Here is a 25,152-nt window from a genome sequence, read left to right on the forward strand (position 1 = left end):
TTTTTAAATAAGTTGAACAGTTAGCGGCAGCAAGCCAAGATATCGATCGATATTGGTTGGTCGGTCACAATTCTTATTTCATTTGACATCCAGCTAGAAACCATTCTCACACTGCGGAGGTTACATCGATCCCCTCTGCTTCAGTCGGAAAACAACGCAAGTGCGAAATTATTCAACAGATTGCGATTTTGTTTCCTTAATAAATTGACGACGGACATGTGAAACGACGAATCGCGGGACGATTTGTAGCAGGGCACCCCCTGTGTTTGAAAATGTTAAAATGAGTAATTAAATAACTTCAGAAAATAAATAATGAAAAAAAAAACATTTGTTGAAAAAGCGGCACAGCACAGACACCAAGACTATACACTCACATAAAGATTCATCAAAACGAGAGATAATCAACACTGATGGGAATTTGACTCAAAGTGAGAACGAATTTTTAGCTTTATTGTTTTGGTGAGATGTAATGGATTGAAAATTTTTAGATATGAGAATAAAAAAATTAAGTGCTACATCTACGTAGTGTCAAGTTAAACTTGTGTGAAGGGAATAAGCAGGTAAGAATTAAACTCCACTCTTAGTGATGGAACCTCGTTGAGAACAACATTAACATCCAAGAACAAACATGTCTGACTTTTAATTGTAATTTTCAAACGAGCAGCTCATTGAATTTCAGAAGAAAAGCATTATGCTTTGTTTGAACTTCACAAACATAACGGCTCATTCTTTTAGTAAATTAATCATAACCTGGTTTGAATGTCAAGAGATATAGCCAAATTCCATCAACATGATAATGGAAATCTTTGCGAGTACGTTCTCTCAAATCCTACCATCGCGAGACAATTGGAACCAATGAAAACAGAAAGCAAATGGAAGGTAAAAATCAGTTCAAGCTCCGAGCCATAAACAAAACTAAATGGAAACAAATTTCAGTTGGGTGCTGATGATCAATTTTAATGGCCTAATGTTATGATGTGAGAATTATGGGTAAAACGAGTAACTGTACCATGTTCCAGGCAGATACCGGTAGCTGTTCACGGATGCACGTCACATAGTTGACTGTTGCTGCCAGCACAGCAGCCATATCCATGCGGCTGTTCGAATAAGAGGGAATCAGATGCCGCAGGTGCTCACAACATCGCTTGATTCGCACCCTGGAAAGGATACAGTAGCTTTGGGTCAAGGACAATGACAACCACAAAGAATCCAAATTTCAAAGGGTCAAAGAGAGAGATCTCCCTCTTTGTACTGTTATATATATGGAGACCAACAGCAGACTCCCCAGAGTTGGGGTATGTAGGTACACAACAAAGGAAATGAGTCCAGGAGTCCAGGAGCACGACCTCAGGGAGGAAATTTCAAGATTAAACCCTTAAAATGGGTTCTGATGCATATTGAGCCATTTCTTTCATCAGAAGATAACAAATGAAAACATGTCATTTTGGGGGTAAAGTGTAGGGGGCAGCTGGCATGCTGTAACTGGTGGTACAAACCAAACCCCAACCTATTCTATTAAAACAAGAATAATCCCCTAGGGCCAAGAGCAGTCAAAACATTTTTCAACAACTACTTTGTGTCAGATTTGACCAGTTACTGCACTTTATTTTATTTTATGACAACCGAACACACAGGGAAAAGAACTCTGAACTAGCTGCAGCAGCAAAAAATGTTTATCAAATGGGAATCAGCTACACGTACAGATTCCTGTACATTGGCCAAGGCCAACCTTTTACCATGGTCACACGGTCCACTGCACAATGACATCCCCTCATTTGTTACAAATAGTATTTAACAGTGAAAAACTTTCATGAACACCATTTATTTTTCACATGAAAGACTCCCCCGTGACCCTCGGCATATTAGTCATATCAGGTTTTGTGTGAGAGCATGCGCCAGAGCAGCGTGTCGCTGCGTCCACTTTCCGCCGGTACTCCAGGGGCCTCCGTCTGGCCATCCCCCAGGCAGATTCCTGGCCCATCCCCATCTCCTTGAGATACCAATGAACCTGCTACAACCATGAGGCACCTGGTCGGCCCATTGGCCTCCTCCACTCACGAGCCTCCCTCACTGAGAAAATCTGGTGAGCAGGATCAGCAAAAGGAAAATGAGCAACATGTCCATGCAGCTGTAGCTGACGCTCATGGACTATACAGGTCACAAATCTCATCGAGTACCTCTCAGCAACTGCTCGTTGGACACAAAGTCTGACCAGTGATAGTCACGGATTCTCCGAAGAGACCTGGTACCGAAGGAGTTAAATTTCCATCTCAGATCCCTGGTCAGAGTCCAAGTCTCACATCTGTAGAGCAATACTGGAAACACCAAGGACCTAAGACTCAGACTTTCACCCTCCTGCACAGGTATCGACAGCGCCACACCCCATGATCCAGTGAATGCATGACTCCTCAGGCCCGACCTAGACGTCTATTGACCTCCGGCTCACATCCAGCAGAGACACGAATATCACTGCCAAGTTAAAGGAGTCTCTCCGTCACCTCAACATCCTCACAACAAACAGGCAGAGACAAGATAGTAGCAACCAATATGTTATTGAAAGCCTGGATCTGAGTTTTGACCCAGGAAACCCATAATCCCAGTGGCTCCGACTCCTCATTCAGCACCCCGAGGACACCCAAAAGGATATCCAGAGTGTCCGCTAAGATGACTGCATCGTCTGCGAAATCAAGGTCAGAGCTCTTGACATTCCCAAACGATACACTGCAGCTTGATCTCTCCAACATCTTCCCCAGAATCCAGTCCATACAAGTACTGAAAAGTTTGTAGGCCAGTACACACCCCTGACAAACTCCAGTAACAACTGAAAATAAGTCAGAGATGGAACCATCACACCTCACAGCACTCTCAGTACGAGGAACAGAAGAGCAAGGACACGGTCAATCGTTTACCTCTTTGGTGTAAAGCCTGATGATTCTGAGTGATGGTGCTCAAGCAGATGGTGGCAAACCCCATCAAGAATTATTCGAGCAAAGACTTTGCCCGGCACTCAGAGCAGCGTCACCCCTCGGTCGTTGTTGCAATCCTAGCGATCACCCTTCCCTTTCCAGAGAGGGACAACAAGGCCCCACTTCCAGTCAGTTGGGATGATGCCTGTGTTCCAAACAGCACAGAACTGCATGCAATGACATGAGCATAACATTTCCACCTAGCCTTGAGAAGTTCGGCATGGAAGCAACAGAGCCTCGGAGCTTTACCCCATTTCAACTGGTTCACCGCAGTTAATGTTTCCCCAAATGAAGGTGGATCACAGTTGATTGGTGGGTCAGCAATAGGGATAGTAACATCCCTGACATCCAACTCAACAGCTGGTGGATCAGCCTGGAACAGCTGCTCCAAGTGACCGGCCCATCGGGCCTTCACTTCAGGCTCCTCTGTGAAGAGCCCACCACCCTCTGCTCTAACTGCAGGACACCGAGGGATGGGCTTGGAGAAAGGCAATGCACAAATTCCTCTGGAAGCAGGACGAGAATCACTTGACCACAGGTGATGCTCTACCCCCTCACAGATTCCTCACACAAAGGCCTCCTTGTCCACACTTAGCGCACGTACAGTTTTATGCCTGAACTTCCTGAACAGCTCAGATCTGCCATGAAACCTGGCCCTGCGACTCTGGTCAATGGTATCCAGTGTCCCTTTTGAGACAAAATTCTTCTTCGCCCTCCGATGGGTTCCAAGACATCCACCGGGAACATCAAGGATGGTAGCCTTGAAGGCACTCCACAACTCTCCAGGATTCCCCAAAGCACCCAGACCCCCCAAATCCCCACTCAGCCTGTTCATAAACTCCTCAGCTACCCTCTCATCCTTGACCTTGCCAACATCCAACTTAAGCTGGGATGGTACCATTCTCCTGCATTTAAGCTGCAACTTCAGAGTTGCTGCAACAAGCCTGTGGTCGGTATTGAGGAACTGAACACTCCGGTAGACTCTGCAGTTCTGGATCATCCTTCACCCACCATCAACGATCATATGGTCAATCTCCTTTGCCCCACCACCAGCATTGGAATATCAAGTCCAGCGATGAGCCTGTGGGTGCTGAAACAATGAACCAGCCACCCTAAGTCCACGACTTCCTTTAAAGTCAAGGAACTTAGTGCTATTCTGGTTCACAGTTCCAGACCCAGGGGGACCAACACATGTCTCAGAACCATCCCTATCAGTTCCATTTGATGCACTGAAATCTCCTAAGACTAGAAGTGCGTCTCTCCTGGGGCACTCATCAACCACAGACTCGAGTGCGGCGTCGAATGCATCCTTCACGGTGAGATCACTCGCCTCAGCCGGAGCATAAATAGAGACCAGGGAAATGATACCCAAGGAGTGACGAATCCTTAGTCTCATACAACACTCATTGACCGATGTTACCTCAATTATCATTAGAGTTAGCTTATTGGACACAGCTACAGCAACTCCTTGGGCATGGTAACCATCAGAGCGACGAGCCCAATAGTAGGTGTAACCACCCGCCATGATCTCGCCACGATCCAGTCTCTGAACCCCAGAGAGTGCTGCAATACCAATGTTCAAACGCTGGAGCTCAGATGATAATAGAGAGAGTGATTATCTTCTCTTAGGGATGGGACATTCCAGGAACCCACCGGAAGGGACCGCCTCAGGTTAACCCAAGGAAACCGCTGTCTGGTGGATGACACCTCAGCACCACCCCGACACACTATCGCAATCTGACCCAGGAAGTTTATCCCGTGCTTTTCCTCCCATCATCAAGGAATGGGGGTCCCGAAGGCTTTGCCCCAATCCCGTCATCCGGTGAGCCGCTCTGCGACGGGTTGCCCTGCGAAGGGCAGCAGCACAGAATGTGGGTTTTCAGTTTTCTTTGCGTTTGTGGGTTGTGTGGAATGAAATGTTTTGCGGTGGCTGAAATGCAAATCCTGCCACCAACCTCCTAAAAAGGTAACCCAACTGCAGGAGGACATCTGCCGACAAAGTTGGGCACTAGATATGAATGACTTAGCATCCTCGTGTCTCTCAAAATAATTATTTTCCATTACTGATGGAAGAATCCCGGTTAAAGATGTGACATAAACCTGGTTTCCTCCCTTGTTGCTGCACTGAACCCATGGAAAACCTTTCGCCTAATCCTCTACAAATCGAGATTCCTCTGTCCATTTCTTTGTGCCAGTGTACAAACCGGCTCCAGACTGCTTGATCAGCATCATTTTGCCGAATGGATATTCACAATGTCACCAACAGGCTCTCAATGTAATTTGTCCAGAATTAGAAAGCTAATTAAACAAGAGAATTAATTGCTTTGCAATCCATGTCCCCTACCAATGTGATATTTTCTCCAAGTCCATAAAGGTCATAACTGTGAAAAATTGACAAAACGCCCTGAAACTCGAACTTGTTCTGTAACTTATCATAATAAAGCCATGTACCAAGTTTCAGTTGAATATGTTAATGAGTATGGGAAAAAAAACGGTCTGAAAAAACACAGGTGGGACGGACGGACGGACAGACGGAGAGCAAACGTATAGTCACCTCTGATGAAACTGGTAGGTAAGGGACTAATAAACAAATTGTGTAAAAGGAAAACACCAATGAGGTTGCTCGATCCATATCACACGTTAGTGACTTGAGGTCAAGAGGGTCACCCCACATAGTTTCTTCCAAATTACATCAAAGTCAAGCTGCATAATGGTATACGAACAACAAAACAAGTTATGCCAGCAAACTCACAATGTGACTTCAAAGTTAAGAATCGGGAGATGTCGAAATGGGCAGATTTTTGGTGGCACATCAGAAGACCGGGAGGTTTTGTGGAATTGGATTGGGGGAGATCTTCTACCATAGTGGGATAATTGGAACGAATGAAAACAGATTTTGGCCTCCAAGACTAGTCCGTGGTGCTTGTGTTGGTGAAATAAAACTGGTCAAACAGCCAGATGGTGGGTATATTCTAATGATACAACATTGGGATACCCAAGCTTTAAATACTCAGGATAATACACAGCCTGTTATCTTTATATTGTATGCAGACCTGCCAGTGTGATTTGAAAGAAAATAACTGGCAAAAATCTGTGCCATATGCACGTGGCGAAGATTCGCCCGGAAGCAAAAATCACATCACAATTCACAACTGGGAAAGATTATTGAGCATAAACAGCTCCAGAGTGAAATGAAGGAGTTTGAACAAAGTGAGACAACGATCAATTCCAGAGTAACGAGAGGACAAAAGAATTCAGCTTGTAGGTGGTGAGAATACCGCCGAAGCCGTTCCTTGCTGGTGTGCCGAGTGTTGTTTGCTCCAGTCTTCTCATAAAACTCGTGCACCATTCCTTGAGTATGGCTATATGTAGACGCAGCTGCCTTCTGCTCCAATGAGCTGGAACCTCCCTCCCTGGTGGTGGTACAATACAACTCACTCACAAAAAAGTCATTCATTTGCAAAAAGAACACAGGACATGCCTGCCAAGCCAGGAATCAATCACCTTTTTTATTGTCGGTAGAAAAACAATAAACCAAAGTATTTTTCATATTTAAAGAGCATGTGTGATGAAACGGGTCAAATTTAAGTGTTGATTCCGACCACATTGCTCATCATTCTTTCCGATAGAGTATAACGTTTAAAAGCTTTGCAATCGAGTTTATATTTATGAAAACATCAATGGAATTTCAACATGGGGAAGCGTTTCCCTTTCCCCTCCACACTCCCCACCCCCCCCCCCCCAATAAAAAACATGCAGAACAAACGCTCTCAACTATATGTGAGGAATATAGCAAATCAACAAGATTTTTTTGGCATTCAAAAAAAGGCCAAAATCTTGTCAACTGATAGTTGAGTTGAATTTTCTTGGGTGGTGCTGATCCTTTGTGCTTGCATTGCAAGAATACCAATTTGGTTCAGATTTCTGGTGGTGAAGCCGTATCTTGTCCAGTGAAGTAGTCATAAAGTCTGCTGGATCTGCATCGAACAGTTCAAGAAGCTCGCAACAGGATACCAAGAATTGCTGCCAATCGCAAGTGCTGAAGATTCGGGGGACCCGGGTTGGCGAGACCTTACTCATGGATGATCGTGAAAATAGTGCCTTGAAAAAAAATTGCAAGTTCTGTGGACATTTCGGAAACCTTAACGCAGCGATTCTCCATGAACAATGCCTTGACTTGAGCGACAGTCCAATCCAGAGGTCATCTTCAAGGGACTCACATCCACACTCAAAATCAGCTGCCCATTTGGTAATGTATGTGGAATGCAAGGGCCTTCCTTCACCATGCATGGCCACCATGTGCTTGTGAATTTCATCCAAGCTGGCAACCTTGCATTAAAGCGTGATCACATCTCAATGCTCAAATTTAGCAAAATCCATAACAGTGTGATAAAGCAAACTTCTGAATTATACCCTCAAACAACAACCAATGTCAGATCAATGAAACTATTGGCAAATAACAAGTATACTTGCAAACTTATATTGAGCAAACAATGTGGTGACCTTAAGGTGCTGTTCCTAGAACTTTGTGAATGGACCTTGTATGTAATATATGGATGCGTCCTTCACCCTGAACTGCAATGGGCCAAACTTGTCTGGCAGTGTGCCAATACGGACGGTGTGAAAGTTGCCATTTTGAAGTTTTCCTCAGTTTCGTCCCAGAGCAACATCGAGGTCCACTGAGCACAGATTCCATGGATGTCCTGCGTGCTCAAAGGCCAGGTAACTGTGTCGCTCACACCAAATTTGATCAAATCATCTGCGAACAAAAAAGGGTCAAATCAAGGCTTTTACTATTCATCAACTCGACTTTTTCTTTGAGCTAATGAAAAATCAAAGTTCTTTCTCGAAAATGTATTTGTGGCAAGCATGGTAGCACACAAGCCAATTTGCTTTGGAAATACTGCTGGTATCATCTTGTATTGTTCAGAAAACTACAGTGACAAGGTTGTGCTTTTCAGAGAATGTGCAATCGGTCCACCCTACATCTTGTCGGTGAAGTTGATGCGGTCAGATCTAAATCAAGACTCACTGCTGTCGGCCATACGAGACCAAAGTAGTCGAATTGTGAGGCTTTACCTGGTGAGTTGGTGTTAAGAACAGTAATTAATGGAGTCCTTTCGTTCTTCTTACTTGTATTCCTGCACAAAAATAAAAATATATCACTCTCGCACAAATATTAGCACATACATGCAAAAGTGCAGGAATGATCTGAAGCATAGGAAAACACCCTCCCCACCAACGCCCCCTCCCAAAACAAAGACCTCAGTGTCCAACAAAAAGCGAGTTCTTCTGCAGATGCACTGGATTCAGCCAAAGCCAAAAACACGATGGTGTAACGATACTGTTGGAGCAACATCATGCCCTGGCGTAGCCCACAGGCTAAAATAGCAACGGGTCGTCGGGCAGGCACGCCGGCTTCAACACTGGCTGTCAATGCAGAGAGTTGCTCTTGGCCAGCGACGATCAAAACCACTGCCTGGTCAGATCATTCGTCACAACACTATCTTTTCATAAGAACAGGTAAATATGATTATTTGTGACTCATTTTCAATAACAATGTGAAGCTCAAATTAAACTGAAATTCACAACTTTCAAAAAATACCATCAAGCAGAACAGGTACAATAACTTCCTCACTTTGTTGGATCAATTTTTGATCACGGATAAGAAATTTTAATATCCCTTAAATGCAAAAAAATAAGGAAAAAATAAATGAAATAGAATGGCACTTGGTAGGATACATACCTCCGCCAGGCAAAACAGTACAAGTTGTGTATCCCACTGATAGGCCGCATCAGCATGCGGACCTTCAACAAAATCGAATCGCCTTGTTCTTGTCACCTACCCAACTCATCCAACAAATTTTGTCATAATCCATCTATAACTTTATGACATATCGTGCTATATATCGCTTCTGGTCCATCTCTCAATGTTGAAGGGTCACTTTTAAAAATTTTAAATTCCAGTATCCGGATCCAGATCTTCGTCAAAATCGAACCAATTCATCCTTATCAAACACCCAACCTGATCACCAAATTTCGTTCAAATCCACCCTAACTTTTTAAGATATCATGCTCACAGACAGACAAACATAGTTGAATACATAACCTCCATCCACCTTTGGTGGTAGAGGTAATAAGGCAATGGGGAATTTAGATCGTTGTGGCCAGGTGATTTGTCATGCGATCCATAAACCCAAACAAATCTGCAACTATTTTGTTCAAAGACTGTGTTGAACCTTAAAAACAAACATGGGAGAAGGACACAGTCAAGTAATGCAACACCAGTTTGAATAGACACCAGGTCAGGTCAGGTATGGGAGCATGCACCGGAGCAGCGCGTCGCTGTGTCCACTTTCCGTCGCTACTCCAGGGACCTCCATCTGGCCATCCCCCAGGCAAATGCCAATCAACCTGCTGCAACCACAAGGCACATGGTCGGCCTGTTGGCCTTCTTCACTCATGAGGCTTCCTCACTGAGAGAATCTGGTGAGCAGGATCAGCATCAGGAAAACGAGCCACATGTCCATACAGCCGTGGATGACGCTCACGGAAAATACAGGTAACAAATCTCATGAGTCTCTCTCAGCAACTGCTTGTTGGACACAAAGTCCAACCAGCGATAGCCAAGGATTCTCCGAAGAGACCTGGTACTAAAGGAATTAAGACTTTGTCTCAGATCCTTGGTCAGAGTCCAAGCACTCGGACTTTCATCCTCCTGCATAGGTACCAACAGTACCACACCCCATGATCCAGTGAATCCATGACTCCCCAGGCCCGACCCAGAGTCTATTGACTTCTGGCTCAAAACATGCAGAGACATAAATATCACTGCCAAGGTAAGTAAATCTCTCCATGACCTCAACATCCTCATCACAAACAGGTGCAGAAAAGATGGCAGCATCCAAGATGCCAATGAAAGCCTGAATCTTCGTTTTCACTCAGGAAATCCGTAGTCCCAGTGGCTCCGATTCCTCAATCAGTGCCTCGAGGGCCCCTACAAGGATATAAAGCATCTCTGCAAAGATGGCTGAATCATCTGTGAAATCAAGGTCAGAGATCTTGACATTTCCAAGTGATGCACCGCAGCTTGATCTCTCTAACATCTTCCCCAGAATCCAGTCCACACAAGCGTTGAAGATTGTGGGGGTCAGTACACACTCCTGACGAACTCCAGTAATAACTGGAACCAAGTTGAAGATGGAGCCACCAAACCTCATAGCACTCCATGTACCAGAGTGTACAGTGGCTATAGAACGTCCACACCCCCTTTCAAAATTTTCACCTTTTGTTGCCTCATAGCTTGGAATTAAATTGCATTAAATCAGACTTTTTCTACCTTAATTTACCTCCACCACAGAAGGTGAAGGAGGTTATGTTTTCACCCCTTTCTGTCTGTTTGTTTGTTTGTCTGTGTACAGGATATCTCAAAAAGTTGTGGGCGGATTCAGATAAAATTTTGTGGACAGGTGTGATGTGTAACGAGGACGAACTGATTAGATTTTGGTGAAGATCCAGGTCTGAATCCGACTACTCGAATTTTTAAAAGCGATTCTTCACCATTGAGAGATAGGGCCAAAAATGATATATAGCATGATATCTCAAAAATATATTGGGCCCGATATGTTCTCATGGATCAGGCATTACGTGGCAGAGGTATGCGCTCGACCAAGTGGCCTTCTAGTTTGCACATCGTAACCCACAACTTCCAAGTGAAAAACAAATTTCATAAAATTAATTAAAAATACAAAACTAGAATATCTTGGTTGGATAAGTGTCCACCAAGTACATATACTTTGTGGAGTTAAATACTTTGTGGAAGTACCTTTGACAGCAATTACAGCTGTGAGTCTGTGAGGACAGATCTCTACCAACTTTGCACCCCTTGATTGGGCAATATTTGCCCATTCTTCTGTACAAAACTGGGCAAGCTCAGTCAAGATGTGTGGAGAGCATTGGACAGCAATGTTCAAGTCATGTCACAGATTTTCGATTGGATTTAGGTCAGGGCTCTGACTGGACCATTCAAGGACATTTATCTTTTTGTTTCCTCGCCACTCCAATGTAGCTTTGGTCGTGTGCTTTGGGGCATTGTCATAATGAAAGGTGAGCTTCCGTCCCAATTTCAGCTTTCTTGCAGAGGGCATCAGCTTTTCCTCGAGGATTTTTCTGTATTTTGCTCCATCCATTTTCCCTTCTATCCTGACAAATGCCCCAGTCCCTGCTGATGAGAAACATCCCCATAACATGATGCTGCCACCACCATGCTTCACAGTAGGGATGGTGTTCTTTGGTTGATGTTCTGTTCTTTGGTTGGTGTTCTGACCTGAAAATCTGGGTTGGGTACCACCATATCAGCCAGACTGCTCTGTACCGTGTCTTGCTCGGCACAGGGCAGAACACCCGCCCTCAAGTGATTCCCCAATCCAAGCCTCCCAGTAGCCAGATTACAGGTGCATGCCACTACGCCCAGCAGGGGTGGGGGGCGGGGGTGAGGGGCAGGGGTTGAGGACTTTCGGTTGAGTGGGGCAGTCGAGTTGTGGTAGGATGTGGGGAGGGGGGTTGAAGGAGGATTGAAGGGTGAGGTTGAGGCCTTTGGGTCTGGGAGGGGGGTTGATGACTTAGGGTTTGTGGTGGGGGGGGTATGACTTGGTGTTTGCCGGGATGAGGGGAGTTGTGGACTTGAAGTCACATTTTACATTGTGTGGATGTATTACAGGCCTCTACTCGTTCTTTTTTAATGATAGGATGCTGTACCATTGGACGCATCTATCGATCAGAGAAGGGTTTCAAAATTTATACATTTCCTGTCGATGCCGAAAGGAAAATAAAAATTGGGGAAAATAAAGTTGTCTGTCTGAGATAGAAACCCACTTCGTGGTTATTTCTGTGAAAGGTAAGTTGTAGTCAGGTGTGTGTACATTTGTGCGTGATGCTGTAATTGTATCGCAGTTGGCAGTTGGGTATAACTCGGAAACAGACATAAATCATCATTGAAACTCATGAACAGACATAACTACTGACTGACTGACTGAATGAGTAACTGACTCACTCACCCACCTATGGACACTGCTACATCGCATAAGCTCACCTGACTAAAATCCAGGTGAGCTAAGAATGTCTGTCTGTCTATGTCGCCATTTTTCTCAGAGATGGCCAAATGGATGTTCGTCAAAATTTCAGAGGTTCATCATTGAGTGCTGGGAAAGTGCTTTCAGCAACAAAAATTTAGAAAACTTTGAAAAAAAACGATTTTTTTTTTTTTTAATCACTGCATCGTGCCTCTGACTTTGTAGCCCATGTGACAGGGAATATTAAATTATTCTCAACCCCATTTCTTAGTGAGTGTATGGAGGTGTTTTAGGCCTCCACAATTTTTTTTTAGGAAAAAACAAAATTTGATTTCTTCAAAATGCCACCATGATTACAACAACACCGGGTACCCCTGCAGGTGTTTTACAAATGCTGATGCCCAACAACGTGATTTTGTGTCTAGAATAATGCTCTAACCCTAATAGTGTGGTATGAAGTGTAATCCCTTTGGATTTTTGTGCTAAAAATGATTTTTTTAGCATTTTTAGTTTGATTTGGAGTCTCGATGTTGAAAAATGATGGGGTTCAAATTTCCCGTCCTTAGATCTCATTCTGGAGCCCCCCTGTCTTCTGCGAGCCCGCCCCACCTCCCCCCCCCCCCCCAATCCAGGACTGAACTCATGTCTATCGCCACTGATTATGAAACAATTTTAGGAATATTGTTTTATTTTGAAGAACTTTTGGAATATGTTAATGCTTTTTTTTTCTGCTTCAGATGAGACATTCTAATCATCATGTCAAGCAGTGTCTGCAATGAGGGTGCTATCCCAAGCAAGAGATTGGTGAATAACCCAAATATGATTGAAGATCTAATTGTTTGCTGTAATGAACGATAATCTTTGGGTCAGCTTAATATGACCCAACTTAGTGACTGCTTAGGTATCTTGAGTGAAGCGGAGCGCAAATCTGTGTGTTATCACACTGAATGTCGGAAACCTATCGTCAACAAGAGCATGATTGAAAGGCTCAGAGGTAAAAGAGCCCGGCCTGATTGCTCTGCATGTTCCTCTCGAGGGCCTGGGTGACTTTCCAGTGCAATTGATTCTTCCCCCCCAAAAAGGACAAAAACCACACCAAAGGCCCAGGTGTGTTTGTTCTGGTCCTGCAGCTTTTGTCCTAATGATGCTTCAGAACCTCTTCATCGCGTTTTTTTTCGGAATGGGTGAAAACTTCCTGAAGATAAAATGCAAGACTCAAGATGACCATGTAAGAACTTGTGTATCTGAGTTAGAGAGTGCCGGGGATGCTTCTGCTCTTGAAAAGTACGATCACAGGAAATGCTTGCATTATACACAGTGCACCTTTGCTCCATTAGATTACAGTAATGCCCAGCTCATTCTCTCTGTATGTGATGAACAGCTGCTCCTCTCCATTCAAAACACCCTCTCTGATGATGATGTTACCCTAAACATGGCTGAGGTGAATGATGCATACTTGTCAATTTTGAAGAGGTACCAAGTTGAGGTTAATGAGACAGAAAACTACCGCAAGCATCTGAAAAAAAAAACTTGAATCTGAACGGCTTCCTAATGTCCAGTTTGTCATATCGCTATGCAAAAATGAGCCTCACAATGCCATCCTCCCAACAGCAGTTAGCATTGCTATGGAACTTCCGTCTGTCCGAACTTCCGTCCATCCACGATGGTGGATAATGATGACAATTGACCACTTGAAGAGCATGGCAAACATTCTACGAGAGGAGATAATGGAGTACCAAAATCGGTCATTCAACAGTAGCTTTGAAGACTGAGAATCTTCCGCTACTCCAGTTCTTCCTCACTCATCTCCTCTTTGGCCGTCATGTTCTCAAAGTTTCTGGGATTCGCAATGAAAATGTAGACAAAGTTGTTGACGTCACTTGCCAGTTCCGCATCCGAAATACTAAAACTGATCGTCAGGTGAAGCATCAACCAAAGAAGGAAGATTGGTTTTTGCAGACTGTCCAGACACTTCTCCCAATTGACCTGTCCCATGTCTGTCAGAGATTCTATCTTCCTCAAAGACCAAAAGTAGACTGACAACCATGTTCGCCCAAGGTTTGCTTGAAAACTTTGCCAAAAACAGGGTCTTCAAAGCTGGTTGTTGTGCACAGCAACAAGATAAAGCGCTACGACTTTGAAGAAGAACATTCACATGAAGAGGCCGATTCGCTTATTTCTCACCAAGTCCTGTCATCTGTAGCCGAGAATGCTTGGCAGGAGATATGTGTTTTGTCACCAGACACTGTCGTTCTCATGCTTCTTCTTGACCCGGTCTCTCATGGTCGACTTGGAGCACTAATTCGCCTCAAGTTCTTGACTGGTAATGGGACAAAATAAAGAGAAATTGATGTGGTAGGGCGAGCGCAAGTAATTGGACGTCACAAATGCCAAGGACTCATTGGACTCCACAATTTCACCGGTGCTGACTGGGGTGGGGCATTTGTGGGTATTTCCAAGGAGACTTGGGTTGGTGCTGAAATGAAGCTTGAAGAAGATGACCCAGCAATAAACTGCTTCAAGGTGCTTGGTGAAGGTCCTATTCAGTGTCCTGGTCAACGGCGAATTGCCACCACAGGTTAAGGGTTTGGAGCAGCTAATCTGCCACTTGTACTACTCGGCAGGTCCCACAACCCTACCAGCTTGAAGATGGGAAATGTTTCGTTTCAAGAACTTGGAAGGAGAGATGTTACCTCCTACTCCTGCTGCCTTACTACCACATATCACACATGCAAATTACATTACCATGCGTGATAAGTCATACACTCCCAACTGTCCGGCTCTTCCTCCCATTGAAGAAAATGGTTGGAATGTTCAGGAAGGTGTTTATGTTCCAGTGAGGAGTCTCGCCTTGCCCACCCCTCGAGCTGTGATTGAACGACGAAATGTGCAAGTAAATCAGGGTGTAAAGGAAGGTGCAGCTGCTTCAAGCACATAATTCCCTGCACTTCTCTCTGTAAGTGCTATTGCAGTGAATGTGGAAACATAATTAAGGATGATACCCATGAGGATGACGAATAAATCAGCAAACAGTTTCATGTGATGGTGATTGATGTGGATAAGGACAAGGATGATAAATAATTACGTACTTGGTTTGGATTTTTATTTTTAATATCACTTTGTACTTGTGTAGATTAAAACATTCTGAATTTATCAAAAAAGGACAAACCGAAGGTGCATTGCCAATTTTTACAGTTCTTCTAAAGTATGTTTTTCATTCTAGTTGGACTGCATTGTGAAACAAACCCAATATTAAAGGTGTACATTGTGATTGGTATTTTCAGTATTTATTTCATATATAGTCTTGTGTGAAAAATCGCGCGGATCATCTAATCAGAAGGTTCAGTTTAAGTCAGATCCCTTGATGATGTATAGATCGCTCAGGGTATGTCATTTATTGACTCATCTTCATAAAAAATAAAAATAAATCCCCCAAACAACTCATGTCAGACACATTGATTTATTATTTACCCCAGATAAGCACAGGTTTATTACATGTCCATTAATGGAACACCCCCTCCCCCCTGATCTTGCCCATGACAGGGGGTCAATGAATGTACATGTCACTTTAAAAGTGTCAAAAATGGATTCAGAATCATCATAAACCCCTAAAGTGAATCTAAGGTTATGAAAGTAGGTTCATTTTAAGCGGAGCTAGTGGGGGGGGGGGGGGAGATAGGGGGAAAGGGACAGAGAAGGACCCAGGACTGGGAAGATTTGAACCCCATCATTTCCCTATAGTTTGACCCTAATTCAATACAGAAGAGCAAAAAAAACAATTTTAGCACAAAAATTATACAGGAGATACTTTTAAGGAAACTTCATACCACACTGTGAAGATTTACCATAAATAGGTGGATATATCAGGAATGGGCTGCAATTGTTGAACTGTCCTCCCTTGACAAATGGAAATTAAATTGGTCAAGCACAGTGAGCCCACAGACAGATCACAACACTACTTTGGGACACCCTGTATACATTTTGGGTGCAGAGAAAAACAGCTTGAGCAGTTTCGGTGTGCTGTGCTTGGATACAAAATGGTGTCAGATTGCAAGTTGTCACTAAGAGTATCCAAGGGTTCAACTCCAACCAGACCTCTCCCTCCTCATGATGAAGTACCTCAAACAACCCCCCCCCCAATCAAAGAAAGAGTGAACCCCCCCCCCAAAAAAAGTCAGAATACTCTCCCCCAGAAAAAGCCCTCCCCCCCCAAGGCAGAGTATATTCCCCAAACTCTGCCTCCCCTCCAAGGGTAGAGTATCGTAACCCCCTCTCCCCACGGGCAGTGTATCTGAACCCCCCTTCAAAGGATAGGGTATCGTACCCCCCAAAGGGCAAAGTATCCTAACCTACCCCCCCAATGTCAGAGTATTATAACCCCCCTCCCGTGGACAGGGTATCCTAACCCCTACCCCCTCCCCAAGGGCAAAATACCTCAACTATCCCCTCCCCAAAGAGAGAATACCCCAAACATCCGCCCCTCCTCCATCCATCCATCCATTCATCCATCCATCTCTCCGCCACCCCTCCAAATCCAGGGACAGAAACACCAGAACAGAACTCTCTTTCTCACTCTTTCTCTCTTTGTTTCTTTCTTTCTTTCTTTCTTTCTTTCTTTCTTTGTTTGTCTATCTCTCTCTCTCTCTCTCTCTCTCTGTCTCTCTCTCTGTGTCTCTCTCTCTCTCTCTCTCTCTCTCTCTCTCTCTCTCTCTCTCTCTCTCTCTCTCTCTCTCTCTCTCTCTCTCTCTCTCTCTCTCTCTCTCTTCTCCTATCTCACTCTTTCTCCCTTTTCTCCTCTCTTTCTCCTTCTTCTCCCTCTCCTCTCTTTCTCTTTCTCCCCTTTCTCCTCTCTCTCTCTTTCTCCCTCTTCTCCTCTCCCTTTCTCCTTCTCCTCCCTCTTCTCTCCTCCCTCTCCCCTTCCTCGGCAGGTGAAGTAAGTACCCCAAAAACGCGCCCCCCGCTCGAATGTCGAACGAAGTGTGTATAATCCGGCGCGGCGCCTCCTCAGATTACCCGCACGTGTTTCACACACATCACATCCACAGAGCACCCGCTCCCAATGGAATCAGTGTTGCCCCGAGGGGACCGCACTCCATCGTGCAAGCGAAGCATTCACTAATCATTCATTACCACTCGCACTTAAAAAGGAAACGAATGATATACTTGCGCTACTTTCACAGGCCTGGAAATGTTTCCCTGCGCCTCTCCCATCGCCGGTGCGCTCGCCATGCCTCGCTCGTCCACACTCGCACACCATCGACCTCTTGTTTAAAGGCGCACTCTGGTGACGGCGTCGTCCATTTTGTTTCGCCTCAGCCGCGGGGAAAGATTTCTTCTCGTCGAGAAAAACACCGTTATCTGGTTTTCTTCCCCCGAATCGAATCCAAATTTTAAAATAAATACATATTCTCTCATCGAAGCGAAGTTGTCAGCTAATAACGGCAAACATCGCAATGATGGCACTTAGCTTCAAATAAAATAATACTTTGTTATCAGCAATCGGTTTACTCCTCAATGTGAGCAGACTTTCGTTCAGGCATTTTGAGGTGTATCCAAATGTTTTGCCTTTCGAGGAACTGCACACAAACTACCCACGGAGCTTCAATAACTGGATGAACTTTTGGCCAATGAGAGCGCACTTGCTGATGAAGCCACGCGGCCGCCATATTGGGACTCCCGCCATATTGGACTCCCTACCGATTGGCAGTTTGAGAGTGAACAATGTGGACAAAGCATCACAGATTACTAGATTAGCAGGTTTTTAAATCAATTGTGAGTTGTTTCATTTTTTGGGGGCTTTTTCATGTTCTCAACTATTTCACAACATAAGGTCCTGTGTTTTAAATATATATATTTCGCCACAATATTAAATAATTATTTAGATTTTAGACCCAATATTGTTACGACTCTCGCAGCCAGGAGCACTCAACATTCAGGTCCCTATAGAACAGTTATATCGTTAAGTGTGTGTTTTTAGTTAGGGCCCCCTACCTGTGTCTAACGGGAATTACATGTGTGCGCTACGGAGTTTCGTTTACAACAAACCTCCTTCACTTCACTTCACACACCGACGCCATTGCCCACGTGCGTTCTGCCACGTACGTGGGCTGAGATTTCCATCGCCTCAGACGGGGATTCCGCCCAGGAAGGCAGGGGGCGTGACCCTTGTCCAATCACGCCACAGAGAGCGACTTTCCCACGACACGCCTGCCAATGAGGGTGGAGAGCGCCTGAGATGGCGATTTTCTCACCCCGGAGGTAAAAGGAATAAAAGGAACGCCAGGCTGGGAGCATTTGTGGTCGCGGTCATGGTTATCGTGGTGGTCGTCATTGTCGTCTTGGGGGTCGCGGGTCTTGGTGCTGGTTGGTTCGTCTGGTCCTGGGTCATCGGCGTCTCTGATCTTCTCCTTGGTCGATTGGTACGTGGCCGGTTGGAGAGTGCGGTACCTTGTGCTTGGAGCAGCATTGTGTTGCGGGTTCGAGTCCCGCCGGGCCGGACCGTCGAAGACCACACGAGGTGGACAAGTCCAAGCACAGGCTCTGGTCTCCAGCTCTCCTTTCCTCGAACTAGAAGTCTTCAATAAAGACCTGACAGGGTCCGTGTGTGTGTGTGTGTGTGTGTGTGTGTGTGTGTGTGTGTGTGTGTGTGTGTGTGTGTGTGTGTGTGTGTGTGTGTGTGTGTGTGTGTGTGTGTGTGTGTGTGTGTGTGTGTGTGTGTGTGTGTGCGCGCGCGCGCGCGTGCGCGCGTGCCTGTCTTCAAGTAGAATTGTGTAGGTGCTTTCTTTTGTTCATTGCACATTGCATTTCTTATAGTCGTGATAGCTCTACTCTTTGTGTGTTCCCTTCCCCCTATTGTAAATAAATACCCCTATTGTTGAATGTACGAGCTCGTTTCTGTGGTTCTATCATTGATTTGTCACGCTGCGAACGGGAACTAGGAGGTCTCGTTGCTGCCGAAATCGTGCAATCGTCCCGGCAGGATTCTGGTACTCTCCGCTCGGTAACGGCCCGGATCGTACAGATCCCGCCGATGGTGAATTTCCCCGGTAGTTTGGACGACGTGGGTATTTAAGTAAATTGGAATTGGCAATCGACCCTATCCCACGCGGTCGACCTATTGGCGATCTTCGGTCCGATAAGGGACCCGTCGGCTCCGGAGTTATCCGGGGTGACGGCCTATAAATTCCGGGTGTTCGGTGGAGCTGACTCTACTACTCCATCTAGCGGTCGGTCGTGCTCGCCACCGAGACCCGGCCCCACAACAATATAGGGGCACATACTATTTGGCATGCTCTGTAGATTTACTTGTGTGTGGCTGATAATGCTTATAGATCTCGACCTAGATAAATACCGCAATGGCCATGATTCACCTGATGAAATACTGAATAAAAACTGTAGTTTTCCATACATAGGGGAGAGGAGGGTAATTTGACTCATGGGGTAAGTTGAGCCATGGGGGGGGGGGAGTAGAAGCTGTGGGGTAAGTTGAGCACGGGGTAAGTTGCGGGTAACTTGAGCCATGGGGGAAGTTGAGCCACCCCATGCGGATTTTCTTCGCTGCATGTTTCTCCTTCGTCTAAAACTGCTTCTTCCTTCAATCAAGCAAAGTATGTGACTTGTTATGAATAGATGGCACCACCTTTCAACTATCTCCATCCTGGCACTTCGTGTCGAAGGTGGCTCAACTTACCCCCCTCTCCCCCAATTGTTGTGCTTTACGAATTATGGTCAAGGAATACAGTAGACCTTTACACACCTTTAGTTTGTTTGAATTGCTATTTTATTTGCACTTGAGATCTTTTCAATGTACAATACAGATGCAGACAAGCAAGAAAACCATTTTATTCTCAGTTGAGAAACCTACAGGGAAAATATCTTGTCTTTGATTAATTTGCTTCACCTCACATAAAATTACTGATTCTTGAAAAGGATAAGTTTTGAAAACTGCTTACGGATATTGCTTCCTGCAATGAGCGAGGTTTGATGTTTGGCAATATGGTGCGTCCTGATGTTGATGTAACATGCACAGATACAATTTATGACTGCACACACATGGTTGTTCTCTGATGTGCTGTCCAGAATGTGGTCGGACAAGTTGTTGAACACTTCTTTGTAAATGGCCTCTTGGATGGTAGACACAAGAGTGAAGGCTCGTGCTGGCTTGTTGCCTGTGGATTTGAGTATTCTCTGGAAACACCGTTCCGTAAATTCAGACACTGCAACTACCCTTGGTGATGCCATAACCAGACCACCACAGTTGTTTCGCTGCACCAGTGAGTATTGCATTTCGTGGCGCATAAGCAATCGCTTGTATGCAACTACAAATTGTCATGCAGTGGGGTTGTTATTGCAACTCCCAGATGACCTCACTGCAGCAAAAAATAACTCCAGGTGGTCCTGGCTCAGTTTGTAGGTGAGGAGCTATTTCAGAAATGGTCTCCAGAACACTTCGTTTGCTGGTCTTAGTGGACTTTTGTACGCGTTCGCAAACGGACTTCGTGATTTGAAAATATCAAATACATTATTTAAAATTCTGATTAATTTCGCTGTTGCATCGCACTGTTGGAACCGTGGTAATTTCAAGACCTGACTGCAAAATTCCAAGGCATCTGCACTGGAGCTGATCATCTATGCCTGGTGTTGGCTTATTGGCTAGAGTGGTGGACTTGGGATCCAAGAGTCCTGAGTTCAAACCCTGCTTTGCTGTTGAATTAGCACCAGGTGGGGTTGACTCGGCCTGTCATCCTTCCAAGGTCAGCAAAAATGAGTACCAGCTTTCTGGTATCCTCTGTCAGAGTGGCAACCCATCCAGGATTGTTCCCAATAGTTGAGGAGACTGCTTCAGCAACACCAATGCTCAGCATAGAGTATGGTTCCAGTGGATGGATGGATTGTCTACAATGCCAAATTAACTTTCATTTTTACTTTTTCCCACTTCATATGACAACTGTGCAGTTTGTTTTTTTAACCCTAACCCTTCATGCTCTTGCATTCTGTGCAGTTCTTCAAAGTAGGACCGTTTTATTTCTCCACCATCATTGTCAATTATTGTTCCTGCATTAGCCAGGTGTTTCAAACAAGTTTAAGATGTAGCAGATGTCTGCAGAGTGGTGGACTTGGGATGCAAGGAATTACCACAGGAAAGGAATGGGGTAGCAATGGAGGTCGAGTCATCATCATCTTCAATATCAGCTCCAACATTCACATCACCTTGGAATAATTCTGCTTTTTGTTCCTTTGTTTCCGATACCCTTAGTGCCAAAGCAGTGAAGGCCTCTTGAGTAAACCCAGGATCATCCTCCCCACACCCATTGTTTGTCCAAGTCTCCATCTATATTGGCTTTCAACTGTGTTGTTAGTGTCCCCTCCCTCTACTGTTCCTTTCATCCTTTTGCGTCCTGATCCCTTCAGTGTACTAGTACTAGCTCTTACACGAGCCTCGATTATCTATACCAAAAAAAACACTTTGGTACCAGCTCCATATAATTGACGGGCGAGGCAGTGCAAGTTGGAAAGTCCATTGGACGTCGTAAACTTTAATATCTTGGTTGGTACTGTATATATAATAAAGTAAACTATCATATAATATCTTGAAAACTTTATTTATTAAGTAGATAAGCCTTTGCTGAGTAAAACTGAAGTGTTAATGCAAATGCTCAAATAACTGGAGAGTACTCTTTTCTTGATATCGTTTTCCCCTTATTTGTTACAGCTCTTTTCATCACTTCAAGAGGCATGCCACTCTCTGTTTTCTCTAGTAATTCAACACAGTTGTCATAAATCAAGCCTTTGTTCTTCAGGTTGTTGACCACTATCTGAAACTATTTCATCTTGGTTTCAGGTCTACGAGACTTTTGTTCACTAAATTTGAGTCTCTTTCCGATGCGTGGTCTTGTGTTGGTGGAGTTTCTGTATTTGTGCTGCAGCTTGCTTATGGTGTTTCTGCTTCTCCACTTCCATGAACCCTCTTTGCAGAACACTTCCTCTTCTACAAAGGCTGTAAATATACAAGATAAATGTAAATAACAAGTCTGAGAGTCATGCTTTGAGAAAAGTCACATGTACAGTATGTTCATCTAAAATGTAACAATAATGACACATATTTTTATTTTGTTCTTGACACATTTGTTCTTGGCCAATCTTGGGACCGAATGAATACACACTGAGCTCCCACAAGAATTAGTCAACAGACTTTGTGAATTAATTCATGTTATTAAGTTGAAAGATGATATAGTGTATTTCAACTTATTTTACCTAGCAACCTGACAAAAGTTTATGGAATAAGGTTAATTCACCGATATGAGATTAACAGGTGGCTGTTGTGTTCCTGGGCATAACAACCACATGCTGAGCTGCTACATGACTTGTTTTTTTTTTGCCAATTACTCGAATTAGGAGGTTTACATATAACCAGAAGCCTGACGACCATTCAGTAGATTCTCATACAAATATACGTGCCAGGACTACAAGGAGCATTTGAAAACACCACATCCTGAAACTTAAATCAAATTCGTAACACTGAAGCATGGACAGCTATGAGCTCTCAAAGTCGAAAATCTCCATTGTCTAAGCCAATTGCAGCACATTTTGTGTATTTGTGCCCTTGTCTTGTGTCTGTAATACAACAACTAGTTGAAGCAAACATTTATGCCAACTTTGGTGGGCACTGGTTGTGACTAAATATATGACTTCCTGAGAACCATTTTACCCCTTTGAAATTAGAGGGTAGGGTTTGACTATAACCAAAAGCTTGATTAACACAAGGTACATTCTAGCACAAATACACGTAAAGCACTACAAGAGATGTTTGATACATTGCCCTGAAATCCAGTTTATGCTCCGCTGATAAAATGAAAATATTGTTGTGGTTTCCCGCCTGTCCGGTGTGCGGGCGACTGCTTTTAGCCCATGGCGGCCGCTCTCGCCCACCGAACGGGCAAACCTAGTCGCAGCTTTCGGATCAACGCCGAAATACAGCTACGCGTGTATCTTTAATTACACCGAAAATCAGCCAACTATTCTGTCCGCACGCGACAGGGTCCGATCGCCGAATTGTCAATTTACCTAAGTATGTGCGCAGACAGAAATGCCGGGGATTTACACCTCGACGGGACCTGCTTGGAAACGAACCGCTAAGCAGCTCGCTCCGTTTGCGATTTGCCGAGCTGTTTATATCGCCAAGCCCCGCCGGATCCGATTCTCTTATCGGTTATGAAGAACCAACTATATTCCGAACTTAATTATGGCAGTTCATTGTAGGGAAGAGGAAGCAACGAGCAGGTGAGCATTTACACAAGGACATTTATTTACAAAGCACGTATACAGGCATGCACGTATGCAATCAAAGCAATTAATGCAATGGGGGTAAGGGACAGGACACGAGTAACAAAGCCTACAGCCGTTTGTCTATTTATTTCGTACACTTATAACAGTTCTACTTAAGGACACGGCGCCACAACATTCATTCAAAGAAAAAGCCCAGGAAAGGCAAGGGTTAGGACTGGACCTCGTGGGTCTTTATAGTTCACGGAGCTGTGAAGACCACAGGAACTCCGACAGACGGGGCTGGTTACCTGTCACCTTCATGGTGACTAGCTGGGCGCTCCTCAACGTCCCGTCCACACGGCAGCTGGCGCGACCGCGGCTCAGCCCAGGCCTCGTCGTGTGGCCTGGTCGATCGGGCCTAGTCGACAACGCCTCAGAGAAACGAACGGGCCTTTGCTTTTTTAGAGTTGATGCTCTCTTAAGAGCCCGCCCGTTCCCCAGCGTCGTTCGGACTGTCCCGGGGCCCGATCACCTCGGACCGTCTGCCGCTGGTTGGCGACTCCTCTCCGGCTGCGCTGCAGCGACCCACAGTTCGGCACGGCACGGCAGGCTGCACTCCAGGCTCCGCTGCGACGATCCCGACTGCCTGCTCACCACACGTCTCCTCACAGGCCGCAGACCGACTCTCCACCGACTTCAACTACTCGCTTGGCATCTCTGCGCGCCTTTATATGGAGTCCGTGAGGCGAGGTTTTGATCTCTCCCCTCCGACCTCTGACCCCCCGCTGGCTCCGCCCCTTTTGATCTTTTGATCCGATTTTGACGCGAAGCTCGGAGAGAGCGGACGTGGGTGAAATCATCGACCCTTGTCCCAACGAAGGAGTCCCCGCGTCTGGTGGCAGAGATGTTGTTCGTCCGTGGGACTCGCCGTAGCTGGCGAAAAGATGGCGGCGCAATGGAGATGAAGGTGAGGCGATGCTGTTCGTTGTTGGTTATGTTGTGAGATGTGGTTTAGATGGCGAGATGTCATTGTGGTGAAGGTGGTTATTGTGAAGGCGGTTGTGGAGAAGGTGGTTGTTGTGAAGGTGGTTGTGGAGAAGGTGGCTGTGGTTGTTGAGATGCGGTTGTGGTGGTTGAGAGGCGGTTGGTCCAAAATAAAGATAGCAAAAGAAAAACACTACCTCAAAGATCACAGCCCGGTTACACGAATAAATCCCTTTAGACCTCGGTGGGGAAATCTATCTGAACACAGACTTATCGACATAGTTGATCTCTGGGATACCTGAATGGTGTTCTGTGAATTTCCACAACCGTAACAATATGTTCATGTGTCCATACAAATACAAAACAATTTCCTTTTTGAAGATGTCTTGGGAAATTGAATGCAGTTGGCTCTGCATCATGCCTCAGCCTGACGGTCTGGCCGGTCCTATCAAAACAGGACTCGACTAGGACGGCGCTCGGTACAGAGCAAACCTCTGCCAGGCTGAACAGTTTACCATTTGTATCCCACTTTTAGGCTGGATCTCCATCCAGACCTTAATCAAAATCGAATTGGCTTGTTCTTGTAATCTTGTCACCGACCGCACTCATCCACCAACTTTGATCATAATCTGTCCACTAATGTTTGAGATATCATGCTATATAGCGTTTTTGGCCCCATCTTTCAATGGTGAAGAAGCACTTTAAAAATTAATAAAATGCTCTTATCCGGATCCGGATCTTCACCAAAATCGAATCAATTTGTCCTTGTCATACACCCAACCTGTCCACCACGTTTCATCCAAATCCGTCCACAACTTTTTGAGATATCCTGCTCACAGACAGACAGATAAACAGATGGGGTGAAA

General features: G+C 45.0%; 1 protein-coding gene and 1 pseudogene across 3 annotated transcripts in view; both read right to left on the reverse strand.

The window, feature by feature from the left end:
- LOC147008568 (uncharacterized) overlaps window positions 1-17,705 on the reverse strand; it is a 37,840-nt gene extending 20,135 nt beyond the window's left edge. Inside the window, exons 1-6 of one of the 3 annotated variants that reach the window (XM_085864222.1) lie at window positions 17,210-17,705; window positions 8,231-8,445; window positions 8,046-8,107; window positions 7,536-7,725; window positions 6,245-6,379; window positions 1,010-1,157 (exon numbers count right to left, since the gene is read on the reverse strand). In XM_085864222.1, the coding sequence (XP_085720348.1) occupies window positions 1,010-1,157; window positions 6,245-6,379; window positions 7,536-7,725; window positions 8,046-8,107; window positions 8,231-8,445; window positions 17,210-17,266 (807 nt within the window). In that variant the 5' untranslated portion in view covers window positions 17,267-17,705. Of the gene's footprint in view, window positions 1-1,009; window positions 1,158-6,244; window positions 6,380-7,535; window positions 7,726-8,045; window positions 8,108-8,230; window positions 8,470-17,200 lie in introns of all 3 variants that reach the window. The other 2 variants (XM_085864221.1, XM_085864223.1) reach the window with 2 other exon arrangements.
- On the reverse strand, window positions 11,300-11,440 carry LOC147008569 (signal recognition particle RNA; annotated as a pseudogene).
- Window positions 17,706-25,152: the final 7,447 nt, after the last annotated feature.

The sequence above is a fragment of the Eptatretus burgeri genome, chromosome 18 (genome assembly GCF_056783735.1).
Source record: "Eptatretus burgeri isolate ZD-2024b chromosome 18, Ebu_testis_v1, whole genome shotgun sequence".
In the NCBI taxonomy this organism is placed as follows: Eukaryota; Metazoa; Chordata; class Myxini; order Myxiniformes; family Myxinidae; genus Eptatretus; species Eptatretus burgeri.